At 51.5% G+C, this 22,661-nt stretch overlaps 1 protein-coding gene across 1 annotated transcript in view; it reads right to left on the bottom strand.

The window, feature by feature from the left end:
• Positions 1–22,661, bottom strand: part of LOC147105416 (uncharacterized) — a 765,681-nt gene that overhangs the window by 584,877 nt on the left and 158,143 nt on the right. The window contains exon 2 of the mRNA XM_086011726.1: positions 10,610–10,693. Coding sequence (XP_085867852.1) covers positions 10,610–10,693 — 84 coding nt within the window. The remainder of the gene's footprint in view (positions 1–10,609; positions 10,694–22,661) is intronic.

The raw sequence follows: 22,661 nt of genomic DNA, 5'->3' as shown, positions 1-22,661 counted from the left end.
GTGCAGGGTGTGTACGGGGTTTGTGTACGGGGTGTGTGTGCGGGATGTGTACGGGGTTTGTGTGCGGGGTGTGTACGGGGTTTGTGTGCGGGGTGTGTACGGGGTTTGTGTACGGGGTGTGTACGGGGTGTGTACGGGGTTTGTGTACGGGGTTTGTGTGCGGGGTGTGTACGGGGTGTGTGTGCGGGGTGTGTGTGCGGGGTGTGTACGGGGTTTGTGTGCGGGGTGTGTACGGGGTTTGTGTATGGGGTTTGTGTACGGGGTGTGTACGGGGTGTGTACGGGGTGTGTGTGCGGGGTGTGTGTGCGGGGTGTGTGTGCGGGGTGTGTGTGGGGGTGTGTGTGGGGGGTGTGTGTGGGGGGTGTGTGTGGGGGGTGTGTGTGGGGGGTGTGTGTGGGGGGTGTGTGTGGGGGGTGTGTGTGCGGGGTGTGTGTGCGGGGTGTGTGTGCGGGGTGTGTGTGCGGGGTGTGTGTGCGGGGTGTGTGTGCGGGGTGTGTGCGGGGTGTGCGTGCGGGGTGTGCGTGCGGGGTGTGTGTGCGGGGTTTGTGCGCGGGGTGTGTGCGCGGGGTGAGTGCGCGGGGTGTGTGCGCGGGGTTTGTGCGCGGGGTTTGTGCACGGGGTGTGTGTACGGGGTGTGTACGGGGTGTGTACGTGCCCGTAGGGGCCTCCCAAGTGCCGGTTTCAGGTGTGCGAAGTGCATTCACTAGAACCCGGCCCTTGCGGTCTGTGAAGAATCCTGTTGACAGATGATCTGCCTGCCTGGGAGAAGTGCCTCCGCGGGCAGAGAGTTCCGCTTTCTGCACAACCTCCCCCCGCTGAAAACTTTTAAAAATCTTACACCTGGTAAAAGTGTAAGGCCGGATTTTACCAGTTTAAGATTTTTTTTAAAAATTAAAAAATATTTTCACTCATTTATAATTTTAAAATACTTTTTAAAAAGGTAAGTTTATTTTTAGCCTGGTAAAAAAATTAAATTTTTGTTTAAAATATTGAATTTAATGTAATTTTAACTAATTTTTAATACGTGATATAAAAAAACTGTATTTAATGTTTAACTGCGGAGAGACCTGTGAAAAGGTGCAGGGGGATTGCCTGCTTTGATTGGTTCCCGGCCTGCGAATCGCCTGCGCCCTGGGATACCTGGGATACCTGGGCCTCTGTGCGTGCGGACCAGGAGAGGCCCAGCTTCGGAAGGCTCGGGCCCTATGGAACCAGCAGGTCAGGGCGGAGATTTTTCCCAATCAGAGGCATCCACCCGCAGGGAGCCTCCGATCGGAAAATCGGGCCCTTATTTTTTCTAATACTGTTTTCTTGCTTATGTTAACTTTAGTGAGTTCCCAGCCTGGATTCATTACCCCTTCCCCTGGAATGTCATGTACATGATCCTCTTCCGATACAGTGAGGGTGACACAAAGGAATTATTCAACAAGTCTGCCATTTCCTTATTTTCACTTGCAGTATGACTCCCATCGCTTTTAAAGGGCCCACATTACTCTTGACTACCCCTTTTTCTTCTTGTATCATTGCAAAATATTTTGTGTTAATCCTGATATCCCTCACAAGCTTCTTTTCGTATTTCCTTTTTACAGCTCTTACTATCTTTTTTGTCTTCATTTGCTGTTCTTTATATCTCTCCCAGTCCCCTGGATCTACACTCTTATCTTACTGTTGTGTGCTGCTCTTTCCTTGAGTTTTATCTTAATTCTCACCTCCTTTTGTTGACCATGGCTGTTTTATTTGTTATTAAGTAGAGCTCTTGCCCCTTGGGGTATACACTGGTCCTGTATTAAGCTAAATTCTTTATTCAACACCTCCCACTGTTCATCTGTACTTTTACCCTGTAATGTATGGACCTTTAAGGGAGAGAACTACTTTTTACAGCTCCTGTATACTGTAGTACCGGCAGTGACCACACCTGTATATAAACCCTGAGTAGTGATCTGTACAGTTAGTTCTAGAGTAACCCTCATTCACCATTTCTCCTGCAGTCTGTGTCTTATTATACACAGACACAACATTGGCGACGAGCAGACTCTAACCTACCTGCAACTCTGCATCACCTCCCAGGGATTCACTCCTGGAGAACAGTGGAAGGAGGTCGAGTCCAGAAGCACAGGCGTCGACCACGGGCAACCGCCCAGTCATCCAGCGGAGATTTGAGCATCGCAGGGGAGGCTGTCGAGAGCCAGGCTTGGCTTTCCAGTCACGGTGGCCCAGCGAAACGGGCTGGCAACAGGTACTGCGCAGACCCTTCCCGGACAGCGGCGGCTAGAGCCGACCGAGCGGCACAGAAAAAGGCCGAGCAGCGTCGATGGGGGAGAGAGAGAGGGCAGAGCGCACAGGGTGCAGCCAGTGTTCAGGGCCGAGTGGCGTCAACGGGGAGAGAGATGAGAGAGAGCAGAGCGCAGCCGGTGTTCAAGGGCTGAGCAGCGTCAACGGGGGAGAGAGGCGCGCAGGAAAATGCGAGGCGCTGCCATTGCCACGAGGACCGCAGAGAGCGGCATTGGCAGCAGCGCAGGAGCAGCGCACGAAACCCACAGGGCATCGCCATTTGCCACGAAGACCGCCGAGAGCGGCGTTGGCAGCAGCGCGGGAGACGCCATTTTAAGTCGCAGCGGGGAAGAAAGGAAAGTGCGGGAGACGCCATTTTAAGCCGCAGCGGGGAAGAAAGGAAAGAGTGGGAGATGCCATTTTAAGCCAGTCTAACCACACCCAAAAATGCCGAAGAGTGGCAGTATCACAGCGTTCGACAATGAAGTCGAAGATTGGACGACATATGTCGAACGCATAGAAGTATACTGCAAGGCGAATGAAGTGCCAGATGACAAGAAAGCGCTGGTATTGTTGAATTCAATGGGTGCAAAAACGTATGGCGTACTACGAAACCTATTAACCCCAGAGAAGCCAGTACAAAAGGATTTTGAAAACATAGTGTCAATCCTACAGGACCACTTAAACCCCACACCACTGCTGATAGCAGAAAGATTTAAGTTTCACAAAAGGAACCAGCATAAAGATGAAAGTAATGCTGAGTATTTAATGGAACTGCGCAAGCTATCGAAACACTGCCAATTTGGAACGGGACTAGCAGATACTTTAAGGGACAAGTTTGTGTGTGGGCTTCAAAGTGAAGGAACCCAGAAACGGCTTCTATCAGAAAAGGATCTTACGCTGGACAAGGCTTTCAGCATTGCAGTATCACATGAAGCAGCAGCACGGGGAGCTGCAGAGGTACAACGGAGACCGCAAGAATATGGCACAAATGAAATGTCATACGGAACAGTGAAATGCTATCACTGCGGCAGAACAACACACGACCATAATGATTGCTGGTTCAAGGACAAAGTGTGCAGACAGTGTGGAAAAGTAGGACACATAGCAAGAGTCTGCAGGTCGGGAAAGAAAACCAGCAGCAAGAAATCTCCACAGGAGGAGTACAAGAAGGTACATAAGGTGACGGAGAGTAGTTCAGACGAACAGAAAAGGGATACAGACTCCGGAAGCAAGGAGCTGGGTTGTCTGAAACTACATAATGTGATCAAAACGGAGGATCACCAAACTATCTGGGTCACGCTCAAGATAGCAGGAGTCCAAGTGAAAATGGAATTGGACACAGGATCATCCCTAACAGTCATAAACCGAAGGGACTACAAGCGGCTATTCTCACATATACCCTTGAGAGATACAAAGATTGTCTTGAAGACGTACATGGGGCAAAAAGTCTACCCCAAAGGAAAAATAAGGGTGAACATTATATATAACGGCAAGGAAACACCAAAAATGGACCTATATGTATTGCCAGATGGAGAACCACCACTACTAGGACGTGAATGGATCCGGAAGATACAGCTAAGTTGGCATTCCATACAAGCACTGACTGTAGATGCCAAAAAGGATGACGACGTCACACCTGGACGACTGTCAAAAATGCTAACTGACGCACAAGAAGTGTTCCAGCAGGGACTCGGAACAATAAAAGGCATAACAGCGACGATCAAAATAGAGGAAAATGCAAGCCCAAAGTTTTTTACGGCCAGACCGGTACCTTATGCGATCCGCCCAGCCGTCGAAGCAGAGCTGGAAGGTTTGGAACGTTCAGTAGTACTGTCCAAAGTGGACTGGAGCGAGTGGGCTACACCCATCGTTCCTGTAATGAAGAGGTCGTTGAGTAATACGCCTGGGGAACCAAAGAAGGTTTGCATCTGTGGGGACTTTAAGGTGACAGTGAACCCGGTCCTTCACACTGTACAATATCCGCTTCCGTGGATTGAAGATATTTTCGCCTCGCTATCTGGAGGGAAACGCTTCACTAAGATTGATCTGGCCCAGGCGTACCTGCAAATGGAGGTAGAAGAAGCCTCGAAACAGTACCTCATGATCAACACTCATAAAGGTCTCTACCAATACAACCGGCTGGTGTTCGGGGTAGCATCAGCTCCGGCTATTTGGCAAAGGGCAATGGAACAAGTCCTGCAAGGGATTCCAGGGACCCAGTGTTATTTGGACGACATCCTGCTCACGGGCGAAAATGACAGTGATCACCTCACCAACCTGGAGAAGGTGCTCACTAGATTGAAGGAATATGGGCTCCGAGCTAATCGCCACAAATGCGAGTTTTTCCAAAAGCAGATCTCATATTGTGGCCACGTTATTGATAAAGATGGGGTTACATAAGTCCCCTGAAAAGATTGAGGCAGTAGTCAAGGCTCCAGCACTGGAAAATGGGTCATTCCTCGGGCTGGTGAACTACTACCATAAGTTCTTGCCGAATTTGTCTACAGTATTACACCCACTGAACACCCTACTGCAAACGGGGGTACCATGGAAGTGGAATGACGAATGTAAATGAGCTTTCCAGAAGAGCAAAGCATTGATCACATCAAAAGAGGTGTTGGCTCATTTCAACCCAGCACTATCAATTCGGTTGGCGTGTGATGCATCACCCTATGGCATTGGAGCGGTGCTGTCGCACAAATTCCCGGACGGCTCGGAGAGGCCAGTAGCCTTTGCGTCTCGGTCACTAACCTCAGCCGAGCGTAACTACGCCCAGATTGACAGGGAGGCCCTCAGCCTAGTGTGGGGAGTGAAAATGTTCAATCACTATCTGCACGGGCAGAAGTTCACCTTGCTGACTGACCAACAATCACTTGTCTCCATCTTTAATCCAAAGAAGGGCGTTCCAGTGATGACTGCGCAACGGCTACAAAGATGGTCCCTTTTTCTAGGGGCGCACCAATATGAAATTGAGTATAAGGGCACGAAACAGCATGGAAACGCTGATGGGCTATCACGCCTGCCACTGCCTACTGCGGAGGAAGCACCAGCAGTGGATCCTGTCGAAATATTTCATTCGACTATAATTGAATGCTTGCCAGTAACTAACGCTGATATAGAGAAGGAGACCCGCAATGATCCGACACTGTCTCGGGTATATGATTTGACGGTGAAGGGATGGCCAGCACATGGCGACTCACTGTTGCCAGCATTCTCATCCAGAAGAGAACAGCTGTCAGTATGCCAGGGGACCTGAATGTGTGGATCCCGAGTGGTAATTCCACCCAAGTTAAGGGAGAGAGTGCTCAATGAGCTTCACGAAGGTCATCTGGGAGGGGTGAAAATGAAAAGCCTTGCTAGGGCTTATGTGTGGTGGCCGGGGATCGATCAGCAAATCGAGGACCTGACAAAGAGCTGCTCAGGATGCCAGAAGGTCCAAAATGCACCACCACATGCACCTCTACACCCATGGGAGTGGCCCTCGTCTCCATGGCAACGGGTGCATATTGATTTTGCTGGTCCATTCATGGACTCAATGTTTTTAATAGCCGTGGATGCGCACTTGAAATGGCCTGAGGTGATCAAAATGTCCTCCACCACCACGGAGAAAACTATTGCAGTCCTACGGACCATTTTTGCCAGGAACGGCTTGCCAGAGCAGATTTGCTCTGATAACGGACAACAGTTTGTGTCCGAAGAGTTTCGAAGATTTATGAAAAGGAATGGGGTAAGGCATTACACATCCGCCCCGTATCATCCAGCCACAAATGGATTGGCTGAGAGGTTCGTACAAACCTTTAAAAAAACAGTAAAGGGCAAGTGCGATGACGACATTCCACTGCAGCATAAGGTGGACAATTTCCTGTTAGCCTACAGAAATGCGACACATGCAGTCACCAACCAGGCCCCGGCCATGATGTTCTTTAACCGAAGGTTGAGATCTCGTCTGGATTTGCTCAGACCAAATGTATGAAGAGATGTTGAGAGTAAGCAATTCCAGCACATCAATGAGAAGCCGACAAGGAGCTTCAATGTAGGGCAACCAGTCTTGGCCCGCGACTACCGAACAGAGAAATGGCAACCAGGAACGATATGCACACGGCAGGGGCCACTAATGTACACAGTGGATGTTGGGGAGAACATTGTGAGGCGCCATGCTGACCAGATCCTAGAGTCACAGGAACGAGTCAACCCCATGTCTCGGCCATACGTACCTGGTGAGGAACCTGACGTACAGGTCGCATCTACCTCAGAAACAATAGCATTGGAAGCTGATGAATCAACTGACAACAGGGTGCTAGAATCGCCTCCGCACCAAGAGCGAGACACTCGGGAAAGGCGTTATCCAGAAAGAATCAGGAAGCCTCCCCAAAGACTGAATTTATAAATAGACTATTTTCAGCTAATGTTGCATGTTAAAAGTGTTAATTGTAATTAGTTTGATATTTAATTGTTAAATGAATGTTATGGTACTGTTAATCTAAAAGGGGAGGAATTGTAATGTATGTACCTTTAAGGGAGAGAACTACTTTTTACAGCTCCTGTATACTGTAGTACCGGCAGTGACCACACCTGTATATAAACCCTGAGTATTGATCTGTACAGTTAGTTCTAGAGTAACCCTCATTCAGTAAACACCTGTTGTACCATTTCTCCTGCAGTCTGTGTCTTATTATACACAGACACAACATACCCGATAGCAGTTTTCACCAGTTGGCTGTGGTCAGTCTCTGTCTCAACCTGTTAAAGTTAACCCCACAGAAATCTAGAATCTTAGTAACTGTATTAAGTTTCTCCTTTTCAAGCCTAACATTGAATGTGATCATATTCTGATCATTGTTAGAGAAATGTTCCCTGACTGTTAGATTATTAACTAAGCCTGGCTCATTACTCATTCCTAAATCTCGTATGGCCTGCCCTCCTGTTAGTTCAAGAACAGAGTGCTCCAGCACGGTGGCATAGTGGTTAGCACTGTTGCCTCACAGCACCAGGGACCCGGGTTCGAATCCGGCCTCGGGTGACTGTCTGTGTGGAGTTTGCACATCCTCCCCGTGTTTGCGTGGGTTTTCTCCGGGTGCTCCAGTTTCCTCCCACAGTCCAAAAATGTGTGAGTTAGGTTGATTGGCTATGATAAAAATTGACCCTTAGTGTTAGGGGGATTAAATACAGGGATAGGGTGGGATATGTGTTGGTGTAGGGGTTACGGGGATCGGGTGGGATATGTGTCGGTGCAGGCTCGATGGGCCGAAATGGCCTCTATCTGTACTGTGAGGTTTCTGTGATTTCTGTGATTCTGTGAAAACTACCTTCAATACACTTAAAGAATTCACTCCCTTTCTGCCTTGAATTCCCCTGCTCTTCCCAATCTATATGAAAATTAAAATTTCCCATTAAAACAATATTGCTTTTGTGACAAGCCTCTCCAGCCTCTGAATTAATACATTCTGCCAGTTCATTGCTGCTATCAGGCCTGTCAATAACTCCCATTACAGTTTTAAGTCCTCTCTTACTCCTCAATTCTAAATCTCCTGTCCCAGTACTGGTGCCAGTGTCCATGAAATGGGATCCCTCCTTCTCACACCACTCCTTCACCTTCACGGTCTGTTTGTCCCGATCCCAATTAGCACATGGCTTGGGTAATAATCCTGAGATTACCACAATTGAAATCCTGCTTGTTAATTTAGCTCCTAACTCCGAATACTCCCTCAGCAGGACCTTCTCCCTCTTCTTCCATATGTCATTGGTTATGACATGGACCACGACAACTGGATCTTTCCCCACCCTTTCCAAATTCCTTTCTAACCACAACAAGGTATTCCTTACCCTGGGTCCAGGCAGTCAACACACCCTTCTGGACTCTCAATTGTGGCTGCAGAGGATGCTATCTATCCCCCTAATTATTGAATCCCCTATAACTACAGTCTTTCTATTCTGTTCCTCCCCCCTTTGGACAGCCTCTTGCTCCACAGTGCGCGGTCAGCTTTGTAACTTTCCTCCCTGCAGTCTTTCTCCTTATCCTCACAGGTATCAAGTGCCTGTTGGATAGGACCAGTGTCTGTGGGACCTCCTCCTCTGTCTCCCTTCACTTCCCCCTGCCCTACTGACTGACAGTCACACGCTCCCCTTCTGCACCTGTGCTTTTTTTTTCATTACAGCACAGAAGGAGGCCATTCGGCCCATCAAGCCCGTGCCAGCTCTCTGCAAGAGCACTTCAGCTAGTCCCACTCTCCCGCCCTTTCCCCGGAGCCCTGCAAATTCTTTCCTTTCAGGTATTTATCTAATTCCTTTTGAATACCACGATTGAATCTGCCTCCACCGCCCTTTCAGGCAGTGCATTCCAGATCATAACCACTAGCTGCGTAAAAAGTTTTTCCTCATGTCGCTTTAGAATCATAGAAAGTTACAGCACGGAAGGAGGACATTTCGGCCCATCGTGTCCGTGCCCATGGACCTGCTGCCAATCACCTTACATTTGCGGATGACACAAAACTTGGAAATATAGTGAACAGTGAGGAGGAGAGTGATAGACTTCAAGAGGACACAGACAGGCTGGTGGAATGGGCGGACACGTGGCAGATGAAGTTTAACGCGGAAAAGTGTGAAGTGATACGTTTTGGCAGGAAGAACGAGGAGAGGCAATATAAACTAAAGGGTACAATTCTAAAGGGGGTGTGAGTGTTTGGGTCAAAGGTGTGACTACTCTGGAGAAAACTATCCAAAAATTCCTCCCCCTCCCTTACGTGTCGGAGTGTCACTAACGACTCTGAGCTGGAGTGTGCCAAGGCAGAGACATTTCCTGCAGATGTGGCAATCCGGGACGTCCCGCTGTCCACAAAACTCCCACATATCGCAGTCCCGACACTGTCACTTCTAGTTTTTATTTATTTATTTGCTGGTAGTAATTTAATTCTTGATATAATAGAATTACTTGAGATCTCGTTTATATTTTGTAGATGGATTTAACTTGATTTCGGATTAATTTGCAACAAATTAGTTTTTGTTTTTGTTTAGTAATGTCTTTAGTTTAGTAACCCCTTACCTCTGATTTATTATTGATATATGCCAGATTTTTATTTAATGTAATTTGAATCCTTTTAATGTTGGTATCCTTTATTTAGTTCATTTTAATTTTATCCCGTTAGATCTAAATGAATACACTGATTATTTATTGTATTTATTTATATATATATACTTATTTACTGTTGCCCTTTGGTTTAAAGTACTTAGCGCCACCTTCCCCTCTGCACCGAATTCCCACTCTCACCGAATTCCCGTTGACACTCTGTTTCGCAGATTCTCCCAACTGTGCTCACGGCTCTGTGGCGATAATGACCAGATCATTTGTTTATTTAAGTGATGTTGGTTGAGAGATAAATATTGGCCCAGGACACAGGGGGTAATGGCCTGCTCTTCTTTGAAATAGTGCCTTTGGATCATTTATGTCCACCTGAGAGAGCAGACAGGACCTCGGTTTAATGTTTCATCTGAAAGGCAGCACCTCTGACAGTGCGGCGCTCCCTCAGCACTGCACTGGAGTGTCAGCCTAGATTATGTGCTCAAGTCTCTGGAGTGGGGCTTGAGTAAGACCTTAATAACAACAGAAAACGCTGGAAAAACTCAGCAGGTCAGGCAGCATCCGTGGAGAGAAACAGGGTTAACGTTTCAGGTCTGGGACCCTGCGTCAGAACTGGAAAAAAGCAGGAAATGGAAAGCAGGTTTAGGGGCTGGGAAAAGGGGGAGGGGCTGAAAGAACAAAAGGGAAGGGAAGACCTTCTTGGTTTGGTGAGTAGGTATGAACACACAGAAACGTGATGCCTCCTGTAGCACTTCACTCAAAGAGCTTCCAATCTTCTCGTCATCCCCCTCTCCATAAGGGATAGAGAGATGCCCAAAGGGAAATCCACGTTCTCAGTCCCAATCTGCACGGTTTCAATTGCTGACTAAAGGTAGCAGCAAAAGTCCTGACAAAACCTCCAAATGCCTACGAAACAGATTGAGCCGCAGGCAAAGTATCGCCAATCTTCAACCGCAGCTAACAAAACGGCCTCCTGCCAGCAGTGTCTGTCCAGGGGACACATTATTGGTCCTCACACTGCCACTGCTACATGAGCTGGGGAGGCTTTCCGGGGCTTCAAAGGGCACTGGCAATTTTTTGTGAGGTAATAATGTTAGACTGGTGTTTTTAGGTCGTATGGATTACTGCCCCTTTTTACTCTGTTTTGGACCCCAAATCCACCCACAACTGAGGGGGTAACTGAGAGGAAAATCCAGCCTCAGGTTTCCCCACTTGCCACAGATTTAACCCTTAAAGCACCGTTGATCTGTGTGTCCTTACCTGTGCAGTTCTGGGCACTCGTACTTGATTGATGATCTCGGTCACAGTCAGTGTCTCCGCTCTTACACTGACTGCTCTTCACATCTGTGAAGCGTATCGGAGAGTTAGAGATGGCAACAGACTCTGTACATCACCACGGAGAGCTGTGGGAGGAATCCCGCGACCCCAGACAGGGAGCCGCACTGTGATTTCCCATCGGGTTATTAGGAACCGACATCAGGCGATGGAGGTCAAGTATTTACAGGCTCCACAGAGAACAGAAACAGACACATCTCCCATCTCAGTGCTGGGAATGTGGAGACAGTGGCAGCAATAGACTGCCAGGGAATGGGACAGAGAGTAAGAGGGAATAGGACAAAATATAACAGGGAATGGGACACAGGCTAACAGGGAATGGGACACAGGCTAACAGGGAATAGGACACAGGCTAACAGGGAATGGGACACAGGCTAACAAGGAATGGGACTCAGGCCAACAGGGAATGGGACACAGGCCAACAGGGAATGGGACACAGGCCAACAGGGAATGGGACACAGGCTAACAGGGAATGGGACACAGGCTAACAGGGAATGGGACTCAGGCCAACAGGGAATGGGACACAGGCTAACAGGGAATGGGACACAGGCTAACAGGGAATGGGACACAGGCCAACAGGGAATGGGACACAGGCCAACAGGGAATGGGACACAGGCTAACAGGGAATGGGACACAGGCTAACAGGGAATGGGACACAGGCTAACAGGGAATGGGACACAGGCTAACAGGGAATGGGACACAGGCCAACAGGGAATGGGACACAGGCCAACAGGGAATGGGACACAGGCTAACAGGGAATGGGACACAGGCTAACAGGGAATGGGACACAGGCTAACAGGGAATGGGACACAGGCTAACAGGGAATGGGACACAGGCTAACGGGGAAAGGGACACAGGTTAACGGGGAATGGGACACAGGCTAACAGGGAATAGGGCACAGGCTAACAGGGAATGGGACACAGGCTAACAGGGAATGGGGCACAGGCTAACAGGGAATGGGACACAGGCTAACAGGGAATGGGACACAGGCTAACAGGGAATGGGACACAGGCTAACAGGGAATGGGACACAGGCCAACAGGGAATGGGACACAGGCTAACAGGGAATGGGACACAGGCTAACAGGGAATGGGACACAGGCTAACAGGGAATGGGACACAGGCTAACAGGGAATGGGACACAGGCTAACAGGGAATGGGACACAGGTTAACGGGGAATGGGACACGGCTAACAGGGAATGGGACACAGGCTAACAGGGAATGGGGCACAGGCTAACAGGGAATGGGACACAGGCTAACAGGGAATGGGGCACAGGCTAACAGGGAATGGGACACAGGCTAACAGGGAATGGGACACAGGCTAACGGGGAATGGGACACAGGCTAACAGGGAATGGGACACAGGCTAACGGGGAATGGGACTCAGGCTAACAGGGAATGGGACACAGGCTAACAGGGAATGGGACACAAGCTAACAGGGAATGGGACACAGGTTAACAGGGAATGGGACACAGGCTAACAGGGAATGGGACACAGGCTAACAGGGAATGGGACACAGGCTAACAGGGAATGGGACACAGGCTAACGGGGAATGGGACACAGGCTAACAGGGAATGGGACACAGGCTAACGGGGAATGGGACACAGGCTAACAGGGAATGGGACACAGGCTAACGGGGAATGGGACACAGGATAACAGGGAATGGGACACAGGTTAACTGGGAATGGGACACAGGCTAACAGGGAATGGGACACAGGCTAACAGGGAATGGGACTCAAGTTAACAGGGAATGGGACACAGGCTAACAGGGAATGGGACACAAGCTAACAGGGAATGGGACAGAGGTTAACAGGGAATGGGACACAGGCTAACAGGGAATGGGACTCAGGCTAACAGGGAATGGGACACAGGCTAACGGGGAATGGGACACAGGCTAACGGGGAATGGGACACAGGCTAACAGGGAATGGGACACAGGCTAACGGGGAATGGGACACAGGCTAACGGGGAATGGGACACAGGCTAACAGGGAATGGGACACAGGCTAATGGGGAATGGGACTCAGGCTAACATGGAATGGGACACAGGCTAACAGGGAATGGGACACAAGCTAACAGGGAATGGGACACAGGTTAACAGGGAATGGGACACAGGCTAACAGGGAATGGGACACAGGTTAACAGGGAATGGGGCACAGGCTAACAGGGAATGGGACACAGGCTAACAGGGAATGGGACACAGGCTAACAGGGAATGGGACACAGGCTAACGGGGAATGGGACACAGGCTAACAGGGAATGGGACTCAAGTTAACAGGGAATGGGACTCAAGTTAACAGGGAATGGGACACAGGCTAACAGGGAATGGGAAACAAGCTAACAGGGAATGGGACACAGGTTAACAGGGAATGTGACACAGGCTAACAGGGAATGGGACTCAGGCTAACAGGGAATGGGACACAAGCTAACAGGGAATGGGACACAGGTTAACAGGGAATGGGACTCAGGCTAACAGGGAATGGGACACAAGCTAACAGGGAATGGGACACAGGTTAACAGGGAATGGGACACAGGCTAACGGGGAATGGGACACAGGCTAACGGGGAATGGGACACAGGCTAACGGGGAATGGGGAATGGGACACAGGCTAACGGGGAATGGGACACAGGCTAACAGGGAATGGGACACAGGCTAACGGGGAATGGGACACAGGCTAATGTGGAATGGGACACAGGCTAACAGGGAATGGGACACAGGCCAACAGGGAATGGGACTCAGGCTAACAGGGAATGGGACACAAGCTAAAAGGGAATGGGACTCAGGCTAACAGGGAATGGGACACAGGCTAACGGGGAATGGGACACAGGCTAACAGGGAATGGGACACAGGCTAACAGGGAATGGGACACAGGCTAACAGGGAATGGGACACAGGCTAACGGGGAATGGGACACAGGCTAACAGGGAATGGGACACAGGCTAACGGGGAATAGGACTCAGGCTAACAGGGAATGGGACACAGGCTAACAGGGAATGGGACTCAGGCTAACAGGGAATGGGACACAGGCTAACGGGGAATGGGACACAGGCTAACAGGGAATGGGACACAGGCTAACAGGGAATGGGACACAGGCTAACGGGGAATGGGACTCAGGCTAACAGGGAATGGGACACAGGCTAACAGGGAATGGGACACAGGCTAACAGGGAATGGGACACAGGCTAACAGGGAATGGGACACAGGCTAACAGGGAATGGGACTCAGGCTAACAGGGAATGGGGCACAGGCTAACAGGGAATGGGACTCAAGTTAACAGGGAATGGGACACAGGCTAACAGGGAATGGGACACAGGCTAACGGGGAATGGGACACAGGCTAACAGGGAATGGGACACAGGCTAACAGGGAATGGGACACAGGCTAACGGGGAATGGGACTCAGGCTAACAGGGAATGGGACACAGGCTAACAGGGAATGGGACACAGGCTAACAGGGAATGGGACACAGGCTAACAGGGAATGGGACACAGGTTAACAGGGAATGGGACACAGGCTAACAGGGAATGGGACGCAGGCTAACAGGGAATGGGACTCAAGTTAACAGGGAATGGGACACAGGCTAACAGGGAATGGGACACAAGCTAACAGGGAATGGGACACAGGTTAACAGGGAATGGGACACAGGCTAACAGGGAATGGGACTCAGGCTAACAGGGAATGGGACACAGGCTAACAGGGAATGGGACACAGGCTAACAGGGAATGGGACACAGGCTAACAGGGAATGGGACACAGGCTAACGGGGAATGGGACTCAGGCTAACAGGGAATGGGACACAGGCTAACAGGGAATGGGACACAAGCTAACAGGGAATGGGACACAGGTTAACAGGGAATGGGACACAGACTAACAGGGAATGGGACACAGGTTAACAGGGAATGGGGCACAGGCTATCAGGGAATGGGACACAGGCTAACAGGGAATGGGACACAGGCTAACAGGGAATGGGACACAGGCTAACGGGGAATGGGACACAGGCTAACAGGGAATGGGACTCAAGTTAACAGGGAATGGGACTCAAGTTAACAGGGAATGGGACACAGGCTAACAGGGAATGGGACACAAGCTAACAGGGAATGGGACACAGGTTAACAGGGAATGTGACACAGGCTAACAGGGAATGGGACTCAGGCTAACAGGGAATGGGACACAAGCTAACAGGGAATGGGGCACAGGTTAACAGGGAATGGGACTCAGGCTAACAGGGAATGGGACACAAGCTAACAGGGAATGGGACACAGGTTAACAGGGAATGGGACACAGGCTAACAGGGAATGGGACACAGGCTAACAGGGAATGGGACACAGGCTAACGGGGAATGGGACACAGGCTAACAGGGAATGGGACTCAAGTTAACAGGGAATGGGACACAGGCTAACGGGGAATGGGACACAGGCTAACGGGGAATGGGACACAGGCTAACAGGGAATGGGACACAGGCTAAAGGGGAATGGGACACAGGCTAACGGGGAATGGGACACAGGCTAACGGGGAATGGGACACAGGCTAACGGGGAATGGGACACAGGCTAACAGGGAATGGGACACAGGCTAACGGGGAATGGGACACAGGCTAACGGGGAATGGGACACAGGCTAACAGGGAATGGGACACAGGCCAACAGGGAATGGGACTCAGGCTAACAGGGAATGGGACACAAGCTAACAGGGAATGGGACTCAGGCTATCAGGGAATGGGACACAGGCTAACGGGGAATGGGACACAGGCTAACAGGGAATGGGACACAGGCTAACAGGGAATGGGACACAGGCTAACAGGGAATGGGACACAGGCTAACGGGGAATGGGACACATGCTAACAGGGAATGGGACACAGGCTAACGGGGAATAGGACTCAGGCTAACAGGGAATGGGACACAGGCTAACAGGGAATGGGACACAGGCTAACAGGGAATGGGACTCAGGCTAACAGGGAATGGGACAAAGGCTAACGGGGAATGGGACACAGGCTAACAGGGAATGGGACACAGGCTAACAGGGAATGGGACACAGGCTAACAGGGAATGGGACACAGGCTAACAGGGAAAGGGACACAGGTTAACGGGGAATGGGACACAGGCTAACAGGGAATGGGACACAGGCTAACAGGGAATGGGGCACAGGCTAACAGGGAATGGGACACAGGCTAACAGGGAATGGGGCACAGGCTAACAGGGAATGGGACACAGGCTAACTGGGAATGGGACACAGGCTAACAGGGAATGGGACACAGGCTAACAGGGAATGGGACACAGGCCAACATGGAATGGGACACAGGCTAACAGGGAATGGGACACAGGCTAACAGGGAATGGGACACAGGCTAACAGGGAATGGGACACAGGCTAACAGGGAATGGGACACAGGTTAATGGGGAATGGGACACGGCTAACAGGGAATGGGACACAGGCTAACGGGGAATGGGGCACAGGCTAACAGGGAATGGGACACAGGCTAACAGGGAATGGGGCACAGGCTAACAGGGAATGGGACACAGGCTAACAGGGAATGGGACACAGGCTAACGGGGAATGGGACACAGGCTATCAGGGAATGGGACACAGGCTAACGGGGAATGGGACTCAGGCTAACAGGGAATGGGACACAGGTTAACAGGGAATGGGACACAGGCTAACAGGGAATGGGACACAGGCTAACAGGGAATGGGACACAGGCTAACAGGGAATGGGACACAGGCTAACGGGGAATGGGACACAGGCTAACAGGGAATGGGACACAGGCTAACGGGGAATGGGACACAGGCTAACAGGGAATGGGACACAGGCTAACGGGGAATGGGACACAAGCTAACAGGGAATGGGACACAGGTTAACAGGGAATGGGACACAGGCTAACAGGGAATGGGACACAGGCTAACAGGGAATGGGACTCAAGTTAACAGGGAATGGGACACAGGCTAACAGGGAATGGGACACAAGCTAACAGGGAATGGGACACAGGTTAACAGGGAATGGGACACAGGCTAACAGGGAATGGGACTCAGGCTAACAGGGAATGGGACACAGGCTAACAGGGAATGGGACACAGGCTAACGGGGAATGGGACACAGGCTAACAGGGAATGGGACACAGGCTAACGGGGAATGGGACACAGGCTAACGGGGAATGGGACACAGGCTAACAGGGAATGGGACACAGGCTAACGGGGAATGGGACTCAGGCTAACAGGGAATGGGACACAGGCTAACAGGGAATGGGACACAAGCTAACAGGGAATGGGACACAGGTTAACAGGGAATGGGACACAGGCTAACAGGGAATGGGACACAGGTTAACAGGGAATGGGGCACAGGCTATCAGGGAATGGGACACAGGCTAACAGGGAATGGGACACAGGCTAACAGGGAATGGGACACAGGCTAACGGGGAATGGGACACAGGCTAACAGGGAATGGGACTCAAGTTAACAGGGAATGGGACTCAAGTTAACAGGGAATGGGACACAGGCTAAAAGGGAATGGGACACAAGCTAACAGGGAATGGGACACAGGTTAACAGGGAATGTGACACAGGCTAACAGGGAATGGGACTCAGGCTAACAGGGAATGGGACACAAGCTAACAGGGAATGGGACACAGGTTAACAGGGAATGGGACTCAGGCTAACAGGGAATGGGACACAAGCTAACAGGGAATGGGACACAGGTTAACAGGGAATGGGACACAGGCTAACAGGGAATGGGACACAGGCTAACAGGGAATGGGACACAGGCTAACGGGGAATGGGACACAGGCTAACAGGGAATGGGACTCAAGTTAACAGGGAATGGGACACAGGCTAACGGGGAATGGGACACAGGCTAACGGGGAATGGGACACAGGCTAACAGGGAATGGGACACAGGCTAAAGGGGAATGGGACACAGGCTAACGGGGAATGGGACACAGGCTAACGGGGAATGGGACACAGGCTAACAGGGAATGGGACACAGGCTAACAGGGAATGGGACTCAGGCTAACAGGGAATGGGACACAGGCTAACGGGGAATGGGACACAGGCTAACAGGGAATGGGACACAGGCTAACGGGGAATGGGACACAGGCTAACGGGGAATGGGACACAGGCTAACAGGGAATGGGGCACAGGCTAACAGGGAATGGGACACAGGCTAACTGGGAATGGGACACAGGCTAACAGGGAATGGGACACAGGCTAACAGGGAATGGGACACAGGCCAACAGGGAATGGGACACAGGCTAACAGGGAATGGGACACAGGCTAACAGGGAATGGGACACAGGCTAACAGGGAATGGGACACAGGCTAACAGGGAATGGGACACAGGTTAACGGGGAATGGGACACGGCTAACAGGGAATGGGACACAGGCTAACGGGGAATGGGGCACAGGCTAACAGGGAATGGGACACAGGCTAACAGGGAATGGGGCACAGGCTAAGAGGGAATGGGACACAGGCTAACAGGGAATGGGACACAGGCTAACGGGGAATGGGACACAGGCTAACAGGGAATGTGACACAGGCTAACGGGGAATGGGACTCAGGCTAACAGGGAATGGGACACAGGTTAACAGGGAATGGGACACTGGCTAACAGGGAATGGGACACAGGCTAACAGGGAATGGGACACAGGCTAACAGGGAATGGGACACAGGCTAACGGGGAATGGGACACAGGCTAACAGGGAATGGGACAAAGGCTAACGGGGAATGGGACACAGGCTAACAGGGAATGGGACACAGGCTAACGGGGAATGGGACACAGGCTAACAGGGAATGGGACACAGGTTAACAGGGAATGGGACACAGGCTAACAGGGAATGGGACACAGGCTAACAGGGAATGGGACTCAAGTTAACAGGGAATGGGACACAGGCTAACAGGGAATGGGACACAAGCTAACAGGGAATGGGACACAGGTTAACAGGGAATGGGACACAGGCTAACAGGGAATGGGACTCAGGCTAACAGGGAATGGGACACAGGCTAACAGGGAATGGGACACAGGCTAACGGGGAATGGGACACAGGCTAACAGGGAATGGGACACAGGCTAACGGGGAATGGGACACAGGCTAACGGGGAATGGGACACAGGCTAACAGGGAATGGGACACAGGCTAACGGGGAATGGGACTCAGGCTAACAGGGAATGGGACACAGGCTAACAGGGAATGGGACACAAGCTAACAGGGAATGGGACACAGGTTAACAGGGAATGGGACACAGGCTAACAGGGAATGGGACACAGGTTAACAGGGAATGGGGCACAGGCTATCAGGGAATGGGACACAGGCTAACAGGGAATGGGACACAGGCTAACAGGGAATGGGACACAGGCTAACGGGGAATGGGACACAGGCTAACAGGGAATGGGACTCAAGTGAACAGGGAATGGGACACAGGCTAACAGGGAATGGGACTCAGGCTAACAGGGAATGGGACACAGGCTAACAGGGAATGGGACACAGGCTAACGGGGAATGGGACACAGGCTAACAGGGAATGGGACACAGGCTAACAGGGAATGGGACACAGGCTAACAGGGAATGGGACTCAGGCTAACAGGGAATGGGACACAGGCTAACAGGGAATGGGACACAGGCTAACGGGGAATGGGACACAGGCTAACAGGGAATGGGACACAGGCTAACGGGGAATGGGACACAGGCTAACGGGGAATGGGACACAGGCTAACAGGGAATGGGACAGAGGCTAACAGGGAATGGGACACAGGCTAACGAGGAATGGGACTCAGGCTAACAGGGAATGGGACACAGGCTAACAGGGAATGGGACACAGGCTAACAGGGAATGGGACACAGGCTAACAGGGAATGGGACACAGGCTAACAGGGAATGGGACTCAGGCTAACAGGGAATGGGGCACAGGCTAACAGGGAATGGGACTCAAGTTAACAGGGAATGGGACACAGGCTAACAGGGAATGGGACACAGGCTAACGGGGAATGGGACACAGGCTAACAGGGAATGGGACACAGGCTAACAGGGAATGGGACACAGGCTAACGGGGAATGGGACTCAGGCTAACAGGGAATGGGACACAGGCTAACAGGGAATGGGACACAGGCTAACAGGGAATGGGACACAGGCTAACAGGGAATGGGACTCAGGCTAACAGGGAATGGGACACAGGCTAACAGGGAATGGGACACAGGCTAACAGGGAATGGGACACAGGTTAACAGGGAATGGGACACAGGCCAACAGGGAATGGGACACAGGCCAACAGGGAATAGGACACAGGCTAACAGGGAATGGGACACAGGCTAACAGGGAATGGGACACAGGCCAACAGGGAATGGGACACAGGCCAACAGGGAATGGGACACAGGCTAACAGGGAATGGGACACAGGCTAACAGGGAATGGGACACAGGCTAACAGGGAATGGGACACAGGCTAACAGGGAAAGGGACACAGGTTAACGGGGAATGGGACACAGGCTAACAGGGAATGGGACACAGGCTAACAGGGAATGGGGCACAGGCTAACAGGGAATGGGACACAGGCTAACAGGGAATGGGGCACAGGCTAACAGGGAATGGGACACAGGCTAACAGGGAATGGGACACAGGCTAACAGGGAATGGGACACAGGCTAACAGGGAATGGGACACAGGCCAACAGGGAATGGGACACAGGCTAACAGGGAATGGGACACAGGCTAACAGGGAATGGGACACAGGCTAACAGTGAATGGGACACAGGTTAACGGGGAATGGGACACGGCTAACAGGGAATGGGACACAGGCTAACAGGGAATGGGGCACAGGCTAACAGGGAATGGGATACAGGCTAACAGGGAATGGGGCACAGGCTAACAGGGAATGGGACACAGGCTAACGGGGAATGGGACACAGGCTAACGGGGAATGGGACACAGGCTAACAGGGAATGGGACACAGGCTAACGGGGAATGGGACTCAGGCTAACAGGGAATGGGACACAGGTTAACAGGGAATGGGACACAGGCTAACAGGGAATGGGACACAGGCTAACAGGGAATGGGACACAGGCTAACAGGGAATGGGACACAGGCTAACGGGGAATGGGACACAGGCTAACAGGGAATGGGACACAGGCTAACGAGGAATGGGACACAGGCTAACAGGGAATGGGACACAGGCTAACGGGGAATGGGACACAGGCTAACAGGGAATGGGAAACAGGTTAACAGGGAATGGGACACAGGCTAACAGGGAATGGGACACAGGCTAACAGGGAATGGGACTCAAGTTAACAGTGAATGGGACACAGGCTAACAGGGAATGGGACACAAGCTAACAGGGAATGGGACACAGGTTAACAGGGAATGGGACACAGGCTAACAGGGAATGGGACTCAGACTAACAGGGAATGGGACACAGGCTAACGGGGAATGGGACACAGGCTAACAGGGAATGGGACACAGGCTAACGGGGAATGGGACACAGGCTAACGGGGAATGGGACACAGGCTAACTGGGAATGGGACACAGGCTAACGGGGAATGGGACACAGGCTAACAGGGAATGGGACACAGGCTAACAGGGAATGGGACACAAGCTAACAGGGAATGGGACACAGGTTAACAGGGAATGGGACACAGGCTAACAGGGAATGGGACACAGGTTAACAGGGAATGGGGCACAGGCTATCAGGGAATGGGACACAGGCTAACACGGAATGGGACACAGGCTAACAGGGAATGGGACACAGGCTAACGGGGAATGGGACACAGGCTAACAGGGAATGGGACACAGGCTAACAGGGAATGGGACACAGGTTAACAGGGAATGGGACACAGGCTAACAGGGAATGGGACACAGGCTAACAGGGAATGGGACTCAAGTTAACAGGGAATGGGACACAGGCTAACAGGGAATGGGACACAAGCTAACAGGGAATGGGACACAGGCTAACAGGGAATGGGACACAGGCTAACAGGGAATGGGACACAGGCTAACGGGGAATGGGACACAGGCTAACAGGGAATGGGACACAGGCTAACGGGGAATGGGACACAGGCTAACGGGGAATGGGACACAGGCTAACAGGGAATGGGACACAGGCTAACGGGGAATGGGACTCAGGCTAACAGGGAATGGGACACAGGCTAACAGGGAATGGGACACAAGCTAACAGGGAATGGGACACAGGTTAACAGGGAATGGGACACAGGCTAACAGGGAATGGGACACAGGTTAACAGGGAATGGGGCACAGGCTATCAGGGAATGGGACACAGGCTAACAGGGAATGGGACACAGGCTAACAGGGAATGGGACACAGGCTGACAGGGAATGGGACACAGGCTAACGGGGAATGGGACACAGGCTAACAGGGAATGGGACTCAAGTTAACAGGGAATGGGACTCAAGTTAACAGGGAATGGGACACAGGCTAACAGGGAATGGGACACAAGCTAACAGGGAATGGGACACAGGTTAACAAGGAATGTGACACAGGCTAACAGGGAATGGGACTCAGGCTAACAGGGAATGGGACACAAGCTAACAGGGAATGGGACACAAGCTAACAGGGAATGGGACACAGGTTAACAGGGAATGGGACACAGGCTAACAGGGAATGGGACACAGGCTAACAGGGAATGGGACACAGGCTAACGGGGAATGGGACACAGGCTAACAGGGAATGGGACTCAAGTAAACAGGGAATGGGACACAGGCTAACGGGGAATGGGACACAGGCTAATGGGGAATGGGACACAGGCTAACAGGGAATGGGACACAGGCTAACGGGGAATGGGACACAGGCTAACGGGGAATGGGACACAGGCTAACGGGGAATGGGACACAGGCTAACAGGGAATGGGACACAGGCTAACAGGGAATGGGACTCAGGCTAACAGGGAATGGGACACAGGCTAACGGGGAATGGGACACAGGCTAACAGGGAATGGGACACAGGCTAACGGGGAATGGGACAGAGGCTAACGGGGAATGGGACACAGGCTAACGGGGAATGGGACACAGGCTAACA

Source organism: Somniosus microcephalus, chromosome 18 (assembly GCF_052327205.1).
Source record: "Somniosus microcephalus isolate GS21.2 chromosome 18, FLI_Smic_1.0, whole genome shotgun sequence".
NCBI classification, from domain to species: Eukaryota; Metazoa; Chordata; class Chondrichthyes; order Squaliformes; family Somniosidae; genus Somniosus; species Somniosus microcephalus.
This window is presented reverse-complemented; position numbering and strand designations above follow the sequence as displayed.